Below are 16,822 nucleotides of genomic sequence, written 5' to 3'. Positions count from 1 at the left end.
CACAAGGCCTCTCTCTCTTTTTTCTGCTAACTATAAAAGGTCATTGTGTGTATCATAAAGACAGGAGACTCCAGAGTTTCAGCTTACAGCTCCAAGACTCAAGTTAAATAGCTTAATCATGCCAGTCATTAGCTACCCTCAGTGTTTGCCTGAGTCCAGAGAGCAGTCTGCCAGAACCCAGATAGTTGCAAAAGCAGGCCTGCTCAATGTGACTTCTGAGCCCAGGAGGCTAGTTTAAAGGAAAATTATATGCATTCTACAATAAGGAGGGGAAATGTCCTTGACTTTGTGCAGCTCCTTTCCCCTTATATAGTAGAGAACATGTATTCTGAAATCAGGAATTGAGTAAAAAAATGAATTTTAACCATAAACAGGCAAATTAGCCAATTTACTCAACATAAATGGGTAACTCCTCTTGTGTATAGCACTTCCAATAGTTCTTAAGAGAGATGAGGAACTCTGATTTTATTAAAATTGCAATGACATGCAAAAATTCTACTGAAAAGAAAAAAAGCATCCCTAAAATATTAAAGTTCCATGGCTGCAATTTAGGAGTGGAAACTCCTAGCTGCGTGTTAGAAAGAAATGAAGCTTTTGTACTTGCCTGACGGGAGGGCAGTAATTAAAAACAATGCGAAGCAAGTTTTTAAGGTCAGTTCATGAACTGATCAATTTTGTAGTTTCTCCTGAAATCATGCTACTGTGTATGTAAACGCTGAATAACTCCCCTGGAGTCAGAGCCAGTGAATGAGCAACTGTCGGAGAACAGTGACGTCATACCTGGAAGCCTGGGCTGGAAGACTCCAACCAACTGTACCAGTTAGGAATGAACTTTGTCACCTGCTTTGATGAAAGAGCTGCAGAACCTACGTCAGCGACAGAAAGCATCGCTTCCACTGGTCCTGACTAGGTCTGCATTTTTAAGATTACTATCTTCTGTTCTATGGTCTTTAAACCGCATCGCTTAGGAAATCTGTATTATTTTATTCCGATGCACTTGGGCTCACATTTCTCAATTCATTTTCCTTTCCCCAATAAGAACATCTGGCAAAAGCTTTAGAGCTCATCCAAAGAATAATGATAAACTCTGTCATCTGTGGAATGTACTTTAGTCCCAAGAAATCTCTATGACATTAGGGCTAGCACACATATCTCAGTGTGTGCACACACAGACATATGTTATAAGTTTTCATGCCTCAAACTTTTCAGGCTTCACCATCTTCATTCTCAAGAATGAAAATTACCCTGAATACCAACATGACTTTTTTTTTTTTGGTGAGGATAATGATTTAGGTTTTGAATTACAAGTTATCTTCACAATTCCAAAGGGTCCCTGCACATACACCTGTAATAGTTCACTGATATGAACTCCGTACACTTTAGTTTTTAAATAAAGTGCTCTGTAACTTTAGATGCCCAGGGAAAAATCACTTGAAGATGTATATAACAATGTGACAATGTAATGCTACCTTTAATCTAAACTTACATTTACTCCCATGGCTCAGGGCTATGCAGTTAGCCATCATATTTGATGAGGTTTAGCTTCTTTGGTGGACCACGACCACAGCTATTCTCACGCCCTATGGCCGCTACAGCGTCAGTACTGGCTGTTCTCAGCAGCTAATGGGAATGGTTTTAATTGCTATTGGAATCACTGCCAGCCGGTTTCATGCCAGCTTTGATGACTGTTTACGGAGGTGCAGCGGTCAAGAGCAGGGTGCTTTCTTTGAGCACCCATTCCTGGAACCCTTCTGTCTTGCCCAAGGGAAGTTTGGCTGGGTTCACATACCCAGCCGTCTTCTGCATGCGGCTCTGGGAATGCTTACCTCATACCACGCTGCAGGAATGGGTGCTGAATCCAGAGCCAACATAGCAAGGTTTTCCTTTGTCATAGACTATCGTGCAGAACCCAAGCTTAACCCCACCATCAGGAAGCATCTCTGAAGACTATGACTGACCAAGACACAGTTAAAGAGAGGCTTCTCTCTATAGATGAGCCAACAAAGACTATGTCGCCGCAGTAATGATGACAGTCCTCGTACAACCACAAAACAAACAAACAAACAACAAAACACTCCAAAAGCCACCAGAGTGAGACCAAACAGAAGCACATAGGAGGGCAGAGCCAAGAGGACTGGAAAGACTTGATCACATCTGATAGAAAGCCCAGTAGCTCTGGACTTGTGTTATAGAACGTAGTGTGTTTCTTTATTATTAAGTCAATTTGGGTCAGATTTTATGGAGGCCAGCCAGGGACATATTACTATTGATTTTTTTTTTAAACAGCAGAAGGGTTACTCCCAATAGTGTCTAGAAAATAAATGTAGTACATGATGAGAATCTGCCACGAGTCAATCAGTCAGCATCACCCTGGGGCCACTCCTTCTGAACAGGCCTCCCAGACCTGGATCACTGTAATGAAAATCCCGGAACGCTTCTGCTTCTGAGAGGATTGTGCCAAATTTTACCCTTCTAACTACCGTTGCATAAAAATATATTTCATTGAAACAATTCCCATAGAACAGCAAAAACACATTCAGACATCGTTATAACATTACAGAATGAACTTTGAAAACATAGGTTCCCCAGGCTCCTTCCCCCTCTTACCTCTCTCGCACTGTGGCCCCGTGAATCCATAAACGCAAGCACAACGGTTCGGGCCAATGCAGCGCCCACCATTCTGGCATCCGTTTTCACAGACAGCTGCAGACAAAACATGAAGAAACAGTTCATTAATCACCACGTCTCCAAGCACAGAAAGATCCTGCGGTGACGCTGCCAAGTAAACATCTTATATCCAATTGCTTCTCTAAAACATGGGTGCACGAATCTGATTGGTCACTAAGTCAGAGATGCTACAACGATTCATAGAGCTCATTATTAATCAAGTTTATTGTAAGTCTTTTTTCTTGATCAGATTCATGAGGATTAATAGGTCTGATGCTCACAAGAGACAGGCAATCACTATTCAATATTCTACTACCTTTTCTTCAGGGACATAAGAGGCATGTATGTATCAAAAATAAGAAGCTCAATAATAAGAAGGAAATAGGCCGAAGGTGCAGCCACTTGACTCTTTCCTCACTCATTGTCACCATCCAGTGATTGCTGCTCTGTTGATCATAGCAAGAGGGGACACACTTGGAACGAGAGGATTTTCTCCATCTTAAAGCATCACTGTGTCAAGGACCTCAGGGTTACGTATTGGAGTCACGTTTTGATGCTATATGCCATACGGCCTCAGGGTTAGCTGCTACAGTTTCATTTTGCTCCAAGGCATGATGTTATATGGATCTGGAGAAGAGTCACTTCTGCTTCTTTACCCATCACACCTTATATTTCCAGGTGGCACTTCTGACATGCCATTGCCTTGAAACATGGGGCAGGCAAAGAAGTTAGAGGAGAAAACACAAAGGACAGGAAAAGGGGAGCGGAGGCCATGAGGGCTGCGAGACAGATGGGGGTGGATAGAAATGTCAAAGAGAATGAGAACTTCCCAGAGATCTCTAAGGAGCATGTGGGTCTTGGAATCAGTTGCCAGGATGTGAAGGCTCAATTGTAAACAATTACTAGATGTGGATTTCCCAACTGACCAACACATATTTTTGCAGACGGATAACTCTAATTGAATGTGATTAATGAAAATGTAAGGAATCTTCTTTAAATGTTATCTAGCGGAAGGGCATTGGAATGAAAACCACTTTCCCAGCCACGTCCAGTTACTGTACCAGCCTTTGGAAAAGACACAGGCAGGCTGGGGCGATGGGTCGGCCAGGAATGTACTTGCACGCAAGTATGAGGGCCTGAGTTTGGACTTCAGTATTCATAAGAAAAGTTTGGTCCCCCCGTAATCCTAGCACTGGGGAGATGGAGACAGGCAGATTCCTGGAGCTCCCTGGCCAGTCAGCCTACCTGAATAGTAGCTCCAGTGAGACACCCCACCTCAAAAGAAAATAAATAAAATGAACTCCTGAGAAAGGCATCCGACCATCTCTGCCCTCCAGATGCACGTATATCTGCAACACTCTCCTGATAGACTACAGACAGAGAGGATCTGCCTGCCCCGGACTGGGATCTATGAGCAGAAGGAGGCTGCCTCTCTGAGGTTTTCAAACCCAGACAGGTGGACGGTGCCATGAAGGTTCAGCTTCTCCTGCAGATATGGGCCACTTGCTAGGCAACCCTAACCTAACCTGTCTGCGCTAGGCTAACAAGCCCTTTCTTCTTCACAATGTGCTTGGCGGTTCAGAAAGTAGAATTATTGTCCATAAAATATTTATGGGAACATATGACATGGGTGAACACCAAATTCAAAATGAGTTAGCAAACAGTTCTGATATTTCTGACTTTTATCACTGTGAATATTGATATGGATCTGTGAACAGAAACGTAAGGACAGACCACACTGCCAGTCATTCGCTGCTGTTGCTGTCAGTCACATAAGAGGAACAGTTAGCTGGCCTTAGGATCCTCCCTCCAAGCCCTGGGGCTACTGATGCAACCCTGCCTTATACCAGGTCTTCCCAGCATCTTTCTACCACTTTGCCAGGCAGTTGGATGTAATGAGGAACGAGTCCTGTCTTCCATTCCGGTGTTCCAACCTCTTTGGTCCTCAGCATGCCTCCTCATAACAGCTGGCAGTTGCCTGCCCATAGTATTGTGAGAATTAAGTAAACCTGCGTGAAAATCAAAGGCTTTTTTTTATATATATATACTGTTGGAGTTTATTTTGGCGGGGGAACTGCTTGTTTGTTTTGAGATAGGGTCTCTTTTTTGTAGTCCTGGCTAGCCTCAAACTCACAGAGATCTGTCTGCCTCTTCACCCAAGTGTGGGAATTACGAGCATGCATACCAGACACGGCCTCTACTCTTTGTTTTTGTTTTTTTTGAAACAAGGTTTCTCTGTGTACCTGTCCTGGATGTCCTGGGACTCAATTTTTATATCAGGCTAGCCTTGAACTCACAGAGATCTGTCTACCTCTGCCCGAGTGCTGAGATTAAAGGTGTGTACCACCTCCCAGCTGTTTTCTGTACTCTTAACTGCTGTCTTTTTAATTTTTTTGGATGAAATATGCATGAAATAGGAGACTTGTTTCCCAACATCCAAAGATTACACTAAAGAGCAACAATAAAAGGGGAGCACTCAAAACATGAAAGAGGATAATTTTCTCCTTTTCAGTGAGGTATGATTTTATAAATTAATATTTTTGTAATAAAAATAGTACTTTACAGTTGAATGACAGCCGGAAAGACACTTGAATACATCCCAGTTTCTACCCTGGAAGGAATATTGGCCACCTGGTAAAAAGAAAAGGCTTCTGTATAGCAGGGGAGCAAATGAAGTGGAAGGAGAGGCTGCATAGGAGTGGAAGCTGCTGCCAGCGACATCTGCCTTGAGCACGCTATTGACATCAGCCTGAAGGGCAGAGCATGCTCACTTGCTGGAGGAGCTCAGGTACTTAAAGAACACGTCACGTCAGACATGTCCCGAGCATCTGCTCTGTGCTAGGCCACACGGCAGGCACACGTTTTCATGAAACAGCCACCCGTATCACTCCACAGAGAACAAGTACTCGGGCCCAAGTTGAGTTTGAAATTGTGACTGTGACTTCTACTCAGACATATCAGAGAAAAATAACATTACAACATGCATGTTGAAATGTTTAAAAGGAGAAATAAATAAAGTGCCCTGGTACGGGACAACATAAAACCATAATGTGACTTTTCCTCCACCGTATCAGGCCCATTCTCTGCCCATCTCCTATCCAGTCTTTCTCTCTCAATTTTCATAGTCTTCCTCCCCTTATCTATGTCAAAATCGTGAGGTTACCCAGGGCTCTGACTTCAAGTCTATTCTTTTGTCTATAATATTCTAACAGTCACCTATTCCTATGATTAAAATATTATATACCTAAAATTTCAATCGATATTCATCCCAAGTATGGCTCTGCCATGACCTCTGCCCCTAGATCTGTGTTCACAGGCAAATCCACTTGGAAGCCCAATGACTATCCACCTCCAGAGTCTCTTTCCATCTGGTCCCCTTTCAGCTGGTTCTACTGAAAGAAATGGTATTATCAGCCAGGTTCCACTGAATGCCCTTGATCTGCCATTTGGGGCCTTTGCTTCCCCCCCCTTTCTTTTCCTTTTTTCTTTTCATTTCAACCCATCACAGCAGGCCCACAAATGACTTCCAAAACACAAGTGTGGCCTGTGCTCTCCTTGGTTCTTTAGCTCCTCTGCTTCCTTCTTGTCCTCTCACAAGCAGTCTCAGTATGGCATCCCTGGTTCCCTGTCATCTTGACACAAGCTGTCGTCATCTGAGAGGAGGAAACTCCAGTTGAGAAAATGTCTTCATAAGATCTGGCTGCAGGGAAGACTGTAGGGCATTTTTTTTTAATTAGTGACTAATGGGGTAGGGCCAGTCTATTGTGGGTGGTGTCATCCCTGGGCTAGTAGCTCTGGTTCTATATAAAAGAAGGCTGAGCTAAGCCGTGAGAGCAAGCCAGTAAGCATCACTCCTCCACGGTCTCGGAATCAGCTCCTGCCTCCAGGTTCCATCTCTGTTTGAGTTCCTGTCCTGACTTCCTTCAGTCAAATAAATTCTTTCCTCTCCACGTTAGTCACGGTGTTTCATGACAGCAACACTAAGATACTTAGCTACTCAAATGCATTTGTTTCCCAGTATGTTTGGGAGATAGCACAAGTTTCTTCCCTTGGCCTACAGAGCCAAACCTTTCTCTCCAGATCTGTCTGTTTCCTCTCATTGCGCTTCATCTCCGCCTTATTCAAGGAATAGAGTTTTCCCCCAGGAGCCAAAGTACAGACTTCAACCTGTGTGCACATGTGCATTCCCTTACCGTTTTCTTCTCATGTAGGAATGCTGTCTAAGGGAAACTGCCCATATTTGGGGAGATGCTTTAAGGCATCTTTAAATGTTTTCAACATCTTCATGTTACAAAACATCACATTTCAAGGGATTTTCTGGAATCCAAAGTTAATCATCATCTTCACTCTCAACAAGGTAACACCCTTTCCACAGGACAACTTAGGAGAAAATGTCACCTTAAACTATCCCTGCCACTGCTGTTTCGTAGCCACCACCTTCACTTCCATATTCGCTAACTGCTGGGTTTATTAGCAAAGCCTTTGCTTGCAACATATGTTTTATCGTCCCTGTGATGAAATAGCGACAGAAAGACTCCATGGTATGAGACACTCAGGGAAGAACTATCCACATGTGCCCTGATTAGAATTCATTGCCTTTCATATTCCTCTGACCAGAGGGCATGGGTTGATAAGGGCTGAAGCTTAAGATGTTATTGATTGTGATAAACACGTATAACATGGCATTTCTCATCTTGAACATGCTAAGTTACAGTTCGGTGGCATTAGTCCATTCACGTTCCAGGGCAGACACCGCATCCTCATCTTCAGTATGTTTGTTTGGGATGTCTGTGCTGTAAGACTGGAGTTCTATACCCTTGTTCAAGATGAGAAATGCCATGTTATACCTGTTAATCACAATCGATAACATTTTAAGCTGCAGCAAAAATAAATAGCCTAATCAAAAGCAGATACCCATGTACACTTAACATTGGTTCTTCTATGCTGGAAACAGACTGGCAGTTCTTAGGGAAACCCGGAAGTCTAGACTCACATGAAACGTGAATGAAGGGACACAGACCACCTTTCTCTGTGTGATTTAACCTTCTCTAATGCTGTGTTCTTCATATGGACTTAAAATTATACTATGTTAGTGGGGCCAGCCTGGCCTATACATCTCAGCTACTGGGGAGGGGGAGGCTGGGGGAATCACGAGTTCTAGGCCAGCTCAGGCCAAATGGTGAGTTCACAGACAGCTTGGGTAATTAAGTGAGACCCTGTCTACAGGAAGCTTGCCGATCATGCATGAAGCCTCAGACTCGTGCTCAGTATTGCAAACTAAACTAACCCAACAAACGAATCAGTGTAAGCTCTTGGGAAAGTTGGTAAACATTAGCCAAATATATTCCCCAAGGATGTGTCACAACACAGGGGCCACACTCTGCACCCCCTTCAAACAGGACTATTTCTTTATCATTGTGTGATTCTCTCCAATGAAGACAGCCTTATTTACTGGCGTGAAGGTATACATAGCACGGCACCAACCTGCCTGGCAGATGCACCATCTTGACTGCAATCTCCAGGACTGCGAGTGGGTAAGTTCTTTGCTAAAGCCTCTTTTTTTTCTTCATACTGATCTAAACTTTTTCAAATCATCATACAGTCCTGTATCCTGGTATTAGATACATTGGAACAAGGTAATTTATGAAATTGGCTCTCATGGGTTAATTTTGGCAATTCTTAAAATTTGCATGTATGTGGTGGTGGGGGTGAAGGAAGTGGTTTTCCAGTAACCCTTATAGTAACATACCTATGTTCTGTGGCATAAATACCCACTGCAAATGTCAAACTTTATAGCATATGACTAGTGTTCAACATCAATATTATAAAACACAAAAAAGAGCAAGTTAGAAGAATTCCTTCAGGTTAAATTTATGACAATTACTTATGAACTATGGCTTACTATATAAAACTATCTCTTCCAATGACTGTCCACGAGCTTTGCAAGAAGCTCTGGATAAGCTCTTACACTCTGACTAAAAGGAAATGGACACTCAGTCACATTGTTTACAACAAAAGCTATGGCTAAGATTTCTTACGTTGTCCACAGTAAGTCCCGATGTATCCTTTCTGGCACTGGCAGTGGTCCTCAGCACAGGTCCCGCCATTCATGCACCTCACACTACACTGCTGGACTGTGAAGAAGACAGAAAAATACAGACACCAGTCACCAAATTATATTCACGGGCTTGTCTATAAACCACAGGTCCAACCTGATGGCAAATATATTCCATGTATTATACTGACACAAATGTTTTAATCAAATAAATTTTTATTGCCACTAAGAAGACAAATGCATTGGTGTTCCCAGTTTGAATCTTACTCCTGAATCAGACAGGTCCTCATTACTTTTGTTTAGCAAAAACCTAGGAGGGAACCATTAAAATTCAACCAAGTCATGCTCATTTTAGGGAGATTTAAAGCCCTTGTTTAGATATTGAGCAGGCAAATATACAATATCACTTCTAGCTTACTCTAATGAGATCTCAAACACTTGCATGGGGGTTAATCTTGGTCTTTGGAGTCCCAACATTTTCTAGAGTCATGAAAAGAAAAATACATTCTTAGTCTACTGTTATAGTTACCTTCATGAAATTGTTGGGAATTAATGTGTGTAGGAAAGTGAGTTAATACATCTAAAGTATTTGGTCAGTATTTCAGTAGACATCTGCTGTCTTTTTAATCTTCTCTCCCCATAGTTAAGACCCAATAGAATGGAGGCTGCAGCAGCTACACAAAAAGACAACAAATGCAGGCTAGTGTTTGGGATGACAGGTTAGCCAGCCTTAGCCGGTAGACTCAAGTCTGTACTGCTTTGGGTAGGTGAGCTGGTTATATATATATTTGTCAATTTGACACAAACAATAGTCATCTGGGAAGAGGGAACCATAATTGAAGAAATGGCTCTCTTAACTGACCATGGTAAAGTTCATTAGATATTTTTCTGATGAATATGGAAGGGCCCAGCCCACTTTGGGCAATACTGCCTGGGCAGGTGGTCCTGGATGCTAAGAAGGTAGATGAGAAAGCCCTGTTAAAAGCCAGAAAACAGCACTCCATCCTGAACTCTACTTCAGTTCCTAACTCCAGATTCCTGGCTTGAGTCCCTACCCTGACGTCCCACAGTGACGGGATGTGGCCTGGAAGCTGTAAGATGAAACAGACCCTTTCCTCCCCCCAAGTTGCTTCCGGTCATGTTGCTTATCACAGCGATGACGTCAAAGTAGGACAGTAGGTTAGTTAATATGCATGTGCCTCACTTTCCTCCTCTGCAAAATAGGAGCATGACAATATCAAACCATGTGGATGAGAGGATTGCAAGAACGCAAACACCTCTCACAGAATGCTGCGCAGAGTGAACGCTCAGGAAATTACAGCTATTACAAAACATTACGTCATGGAATCCTAAACATCCCGCCACCTAGACACATTCTCTGTTGGCAGTTGCCTACGTGAGGCAACAACTATGACACAAGACTGTCTTAGCTCAAAATTTAACACCGGTAAGGCCGGTTAGTGAGAACAACCACCAATCCATATCTCCTTCAAGGACCGCACTCGTCACTGGTTCCCAGACTTAGGGAAAATGCAGTGGACATAACAACACAGAGGAAGAGGCAACATACTTGATTTTGCTCCACAGGTCGGGGATATTTGTCCACTGGAACAAGTACACATGTTGGGACGGGAACAAAATCCATCTCCACAGCTGTTCCTGCAAATGGCTGGAGAGAGCACAGCACAGATGGGAATGAGAGACAGCACCCTCAGTCACGTTCCACAGTGAGAAAACAACCTTTTTTAAACCACAGGTCTAGAAAACCAGGGCATGACATTAATGTTGCAAAACATCTGAGTGTTAGTATGAGATAAAAATCCCCCACTGGAGATAAGGGACTAAGTCTTACAGTTTCCTTGTGATGTTGAACAAAGAAATGCAGCTCTTTAAAAATTCCTTAATACCAACTGACACCAGTTCTTTAACTTGATTATCAATACAAGTTGCTTTTTCTATTTAAAACCGGAAACTTTTGAGTTCAGGATTCACCAAAGGATCTTGATCCTAGGGCTGGCAGTAGTGGGGACACCCAGAGAGACTGAGCATCTTGGAAAATAGATCCCACTGTTTAAGAATGTGATATTGGTAGAGACAGAGACCTGGGCTCTAATGAGTTGCCCAAACGTCTGGCTTCATACACATTCCATCGCAGCTGACGTCTGCCCTATCCAATCATCAATCTTTATCTCCCTTCACGACTCGTCTCCTTCCTCCAGTCTTGAGTCTTCCATATCATCACTGCAACCTAAGCCACTCCCGCTGCTCAAAAGAGCCATTCTGATGGGGTGGGGGTGGTGACTGAAGCTCCCTACAGCTGTGACCTCCAGCGAAGCTGAGGGTCATCTAAGCCAAGTTTAGGCTCATTGACACATCACATACCACAGATATGCAAAACCTTCAAGTGCCTTGGAATGGGAACTCTCTCCCAAATTTAGTCAGGAGCTGAAAGATTTATCTCTATATCTCTAGGTGAATTCCCTCTTTGAGCATGCAGGCTATGTGCAGATTTGATCTTTCTCCGAATGCAAGAAACAAGGGAAGGGTCTGGGAATGTCATGAAACCACACACAAATACTTAGAACACTGTGCATATGAATCTTTTGCTGGAGAGAGTTCTCAGAGCTTCCAAAGAGACCTGGGAAACACACTCTACAGGAGCAAATCAATTTGGTAATTGCTTTCCTTTTCTAAGATCACCTTTGGTATCTATATAATATGGGCAATGTCTCAGCTGGTTATCCTGAATGAAAATACTGTAAAAATATTATGGTCTTAAGATTAAAAGAAAAGGCAAGAAAATGGCTTCCACCATAGAATTAATATTTAAAATATATTAGGCTCTGACCAACAGTAATTTTCTATGGCAAAGGCTCATGAAATATAATTTTATTTCAAGGGTTCTTCCTTCTTAGCAGGCAGATTAATCTAGGTTTAGATGGAGTGACCCATTTGGTCTCAAACCAAAAGAAGGTTTGAGGGGCTGATCCTGGACATCTTCAGGCAGTAAATTGTCTGTCGAGGCCTCGACGTGTCCCCTGCACAGGCCAGTAGGAAGTAAGAGTGATGAGCTCCTTCCTCTCTACGTTCATTGCAGTCTGCGGTCTCAGTACAACTCCTCCATTTTAACTGACATTATGAATCCTAGGAGTGTTGGAAGGAGCAGGAGAAAGGGTGTACACACTGGCAGTCTGGTGACATTAGGAGATGCTGCATGGACTGGTACTTAACACGCGTGGCACACAAGAGGTGTGAAGATAAAGTCTCACTCTGCCAATGCCCCACCGTGAGCACAGATAATAACCAAAACGTCTCTGGGTTCAGTTTTCTCATTAAAAACATAAATGAAATAGGTTATCCTGGAGGGTTCTGACATTTTTTTTTTTCAGTTTGCAATTGCTGTGATGCTAAGCCAACCCATTCGTTGTTTCCCCAATGACCAAAACACTGCTGGGTACTTTCTCCATAAATAAATGCACAAGCAAACTCTTCTTCCATTATTCCATGTTCTTGGATGATTTCTTTTAATTTTTTTGAGAAAAGAAGGCTAGAAAGTAGGTTTGGAAACAAACATGGAAATTTGGATGTACTTCAATGACATTTCAAACCACAATTAAGAATAATAACAGTTGGGCATGATGTCTCAAGCCTGTAATCGGGGCACTTGGCTGGCTGAGAGAAAGCCCGGGAGTTCAAGGCCAGCCTGAACAACGTGGTTCCATTCCTGGGACTGACTAGAGATCATGTCTTTCAAAACGAATAATAAAATGATCACAATGAAGAAGGGAACAAAACCATAATGCATCATCTTTTTAAAGTAATAGACACATTTCTTCACTGTCTTCTCGTGTGAAGCCTGGTAGGAGACAAACGTCAAACTTTAAAGCTTGCTCTGGGTGGACACAAAGTGGAGATGTAACATATGAGGAAATTAATTGTGGGTCTTCATATTATTATCATTATTTTGTAACTTGCCTCAGAATTTGTCTTTGCCTCATGGTGAAGTAAATTAAACAAAGAAATACTTGTTACCAAGAAATTCGGAAATTAAAAATTCCTGGTTTTCAGTTTACAATGATTTTGATGTCCATATTTCTCCACATATGACCATTTTAAGATGCAAAAATAGACTGACTGAATTCAATTCCTAAACTAGGCGAGGCTCTTGCAAAGGGGAGTGCTTTCCGGTAATTTTGTGCACAAGTTTTAATCTCAAGCCATAAATTATCTTCCTATGATGTTAATAATAAATATTGCTTAGATATACTAGACATAGATGTCATCAATATTTATTGGAGATATGAAGATAACGCCAATGTTTGCCTAATGTATGTATTTCTAATAGAAGAAACGTAGGTGACCGTACTCACTGTGAGTATGCTAGAAGCTGACCTTCTAAAGAAGGAAAGGGCATGAAGACAGTCAAAGACCCGAAGTGTGTAAAAAAAGTGGACACTCACTGGGCCATGCATAAATTACCAGTGTAACCATGCCAGGAGGGGAGGCTCTGCAGTTCCCATTCCTTACTGATCCAATAAAACCTGACTCTACAGATTTGCAACCCGTACCATAAACCTATCCCTTCTCCTCGGCTGCTCTCCAACTCAATAATGGCAGTCACATTCATTACATTTAGTGAGTCAGACTTTCCACAGTGCCCAAGTCATTCCCAGCCAGTGTGGCAGGTGTGTGGTGAGTGACTTTAGCTGTTTCAAGAGTCTGTAGATCCCAACAGTGTGAGGCAACCCCGGTAATGCCCCAGTGGCCGGAAGAGTAATGCACCTTCTATAAATACTTCACACAGGACTGTCTGGAGTCCTGAGAGAAGGCAAGTGACCCTCATTCCTTTTCCTTTCCCCAATCCCCATAAAAACCAAAGACCTGTACATACACGGGTTTATTGGAAAATGTTTATGAATCAATCATTTAAAAGAACACAGTAGCTGTTTCTCATTTTTGTTTCATTGCTAGAAGTTGTGGGGTTTTTGAATAGAAGAAAAAGAGAGCACTAATTTTTACAATAAAACTTTAGATTTCTGTCCTTTGAAAGGACAGCACAGAAATAGCATTTAGGTTCTGTCTCAAACCCACAAATCCAATAAATACAGAGCTGGAGATACCACTGTGCCCACACTACCCCTTGGCTAGGGTAGCTTACCCCTTTTCTGTTGACAGTGGCATAATTATCTTTCCCTTGGGGAATACCAAGGTCAGTTTAAAGTCAAGACAGGCTGTAAATGCATGTGCTGTCTGTGCCTTGGCTGTCCTCCAGAGTGGACAATGTGGCTGGGCTCCACAAACACACCGGGAAAGGCCGATCACACTTCACCCCACAAAGCCCATGAAATGAGAACCCCCTGAGTCCTTAATCATAACACCAGAAACTAATGCGCTTAGAACTTGGTAACCGGCATATATACTCTGGAAGCTGAAAATAATTCATGTGCACCTTTAAGTTCTGATACACAGATCTTTCCAGGGCATAAAAGTCACATTGGAGAAAACATACTGTCCACTGTTAAGATTTGGCATGTGGAAATTTTAAATTTAACTCTCTCCTAGCCATAAAAGGAGTCAAACAACTTACATTTATTCTCTTGAAAAACAAAACAGCAACTACAAAAATCTGTTAACTTTTGGTCAGTTCAAAATCTGTGAGAGTACTCCTTTTAAATCTTTGCCATGCGGCGGCTGAGTGCAGCCCAGAGATGAGAAAGTAGTGTAAAGGTCTAAGATTGATCTTCTGATGGCCCAAACCTAGGAGTCCAAGAGTAACCATAGTAACACTGTGGTCTTAGCTGGAATTTATAGGAAAGGTGATGCAGAGTCATGAAGGGTATTGCTCTAACACAATGCCCCACCCCGTTTGTATCAATACACACAGATGATACAAAAAAATCTAAGCATTCTAAAACCTTTATCAATGTCTTCCTCCTGAGTTTCCATTAGTGAAGTTTTTCAGCTGATGCGGCTTCCTCCCCGCCACTGAGCTCTCCTTACCATTGTGTGACCAATGGCTTTGTATGGGCAACTGAGTGTTTAAACACTGTACACAAGGTCAGCCCTGAAACAGAGCTGAGTATGCTGTGTGGGCCCTGCCAAACACTCACGGACAATGCATTGATTTCCTCCTGGGAGAGTCTTCCATCCAGGGCAGCAATAGGAGTGGAATCTAGAACCGCACACGTTGGGCCTGCAGGGGACAAACACGGCGATACCCACATAAGGATAGGCGCAGTAACACAAAAGAAGCTCTTCCTAAGCAAAACCCGAGCGAGTAGGTATCAGGACAACGAACAAATCAAAGTTCCATTTCAAATTCTTGGGGCTTGGGAAGCAGATGTGGAAGTAAAGGGGCTAGAGTTTGGGATGGGGGAGGGTCCAGAACCTCTAACTATCCCCTCTCAACTGCCCTCCCTTGCTTGGCTTTTTAAACCGGGAAAAGAAACAAGAAACACATAATTTGCTACTATTCTAGAGTCCGGATGCTGAGAACAAAAGGAACACTCCGCTCAAACATCCTTGCCCTTGCTCCCAAATCCATCCCTCCTTGCTCCACTGTTGTCTCTGGCCCCCAAGTGTCAAGAAGGGCGACTTGGAAGGCGGAGCGCTGGATCTGGCGATGATAACCAGCGACTGCTCCGCACAAGTCCTCAAACAAAAGGCTCTAGAGCTGCGCCCCCGACGGTGGGGAGCAGGCAGACTCCGGGGGGCCCTGCGCAGGGCAGACCCAGGCCCTCTTTCGGCCTGACACTGGGAACCTTTCCCAGCGCCACAGACATCGCACATGCTCGCTCTGCCATTTGCACCCAGAGGCCCGCTCCCACCGGTAGCCAACCGAAGCCCCCTAGGGAGGGCTTTCCGCGGAGCAATTGAGGCTTTCCGGGAGGAAAATGAAGGGCGCTCCTGGAGCTCTCGGGGTCTTTAAGTGTCCTAGTGGAGGGAACTGAGGCTCTACCCGCCAGCGCGACAGTCAGGGAGGGTGTGAAGTAGAAGGCAGGGAGGTCTCCCGCACAAGTCAGTCATCCCGCCGCCCACCTACCCTCGGAGTATGTCCTGCTGTCCTCGCCTGCGGACGCGGCTCGCTGCTACCGCACCCTCGTCCCGGTACTCAGGCGCCGCGAAGCCGCCTTCTACTGCGGGCCGGACCTGTTGCGGGGGCGGCTGGGACCGGAGCGTCTTAGGTGGCGGAGGCTGGGGCTGACCGGTTGTGCCCTGTGCCCAGAGCGCCACGCAACCCAGCCACACGAAGTAGGGCTGGAGACAGGACCGCCGCCGTCTCCCCATCGCCAGTGCCAAGAGCGCGCGGATCGAGGCCCGCAGAGAGGGGGCTATAGAAGACCAAATCCGAGAGGCCCGGGGGGGGGGGGGATCAGGGTCTGACCAGCCCTTCGTCAGCTCACGGGACTCGCTTGGGTTGCGGTGTCCTGGTGGAGTGGTGGAGCGGGATGCAGCGTCAGCTCCTAAGCGGCAGCGTGCGTGCGGGGCGCGGGCTTCTAGCGCTGGGGGCAGCGAGGCGCGGCGGCGATGCAGCCGGCAGCCCCGCGCGGTCCACGTTGCATCCCCCGGGCCACTGCCCCGAGCGACTCCAGGACCGCCAGCGGGTGGGGGCGGGAAATTACAAAAGTAACCCGAGCAGCCGCGGCATAAAGTTACAAAGAAAGCGGACCTCACAAGGGAAAAAAAAAAAAAAAAAATGCAGGGGGAGGGGGGTGCCGAGGCTGAGTGGATTCCCGTGCGCTCCGGGCACAGATCCTGGAAAGCTGCAGAAGTCACCAAAGGAAACAGTCGAGCGAACAAAAGTCACCCCCAAAAGAAGAGGAGGGTCTTCTCGGGGCTCGTTTGGGTCCTATGGGGCAGCTAAGCGGGCGGGGCGGCTGCACAGCCCATCAGAGGTGCGCGGGGCCCGGGCGAAGGGTTGGCGGAGGGAGGGCAGGAGGCTGGATGCCGGGGAAGATGCCGCGGAGGAGGGCGCGGCGCCGGGGTTTTAGAGGCTCGGCGGGGCGCGGGGCGGGACAGCGGGCGGTGGCTGTCAGAGGGGGCCCGGGCGCAGCGGTCCACACGTGGAGCGCAGCCTGGATGGAGGGACTAGCAGGGCTC

General features: G+C 44.9%; 1 protein-coding gene across 2 annotated transcripts in view; it reads right to left on the bottom strand.

Annotated features, from left to right (window-relative positions):
- The window catches only part of Fbn2 (fibrillin 2), a 189,210-nt gene extending 173,196 nt beyond the window's left edge, over window positions 1-16,014 (bottom strand). For both annotated transcript variants that reach the window (XM_050120901.1, XM_050120902.1), the window contains exons 1-5: window positions 15,765-16,014; window positions 14,833-14,915; window positions 10,293-10,391; window positions 8,706-8,801; window positions 2,608-2,703 (exon numbers count right to left, since the gene is read on the bottom strand). In XM_050120901.1, the coding sequence (XP_049976858.1) occupies window positions 2,608-2,703; window positions 8,706-8,801; window positions 10,293-10,391; window positions 14,833-14,915; window positions 15,765-16,009 (619 nt within the window). In that variant the 5' untranslated portion in view covers window positions 16,010-16,014. The remainder of the gene's footprint in view (window positions 1-2,607; window positions 2,704-8,705; window positions 8,802-10,292; window positions 10,392-14,832; window positions 14,916-15,764) is intronic.
- Between the last annotated feature and the right edge of the window lie 808 nt (window positions 16,015-16,822).

The sequence above is a fragment of the Alexandromys fortis genome, unplaced genomic scaffold, assembly GCF_014885135.2.
Source record: "Alexandromys fortis isolate MF-2015 unplaced genomic scaffold, M_Fortis_MF-2015_v1.1 scaffold_181, whole genome shotgun sequence".
Lineage (NCBI taxonomy): Eukaryota > Metazoa > Chordata > Mammalia > Rodentia > Cricetidae > Alexandromys > Alexandromys fortis.
This window is presented reverse-complemented; position numbering and strand designations above follow the sequence as displayed.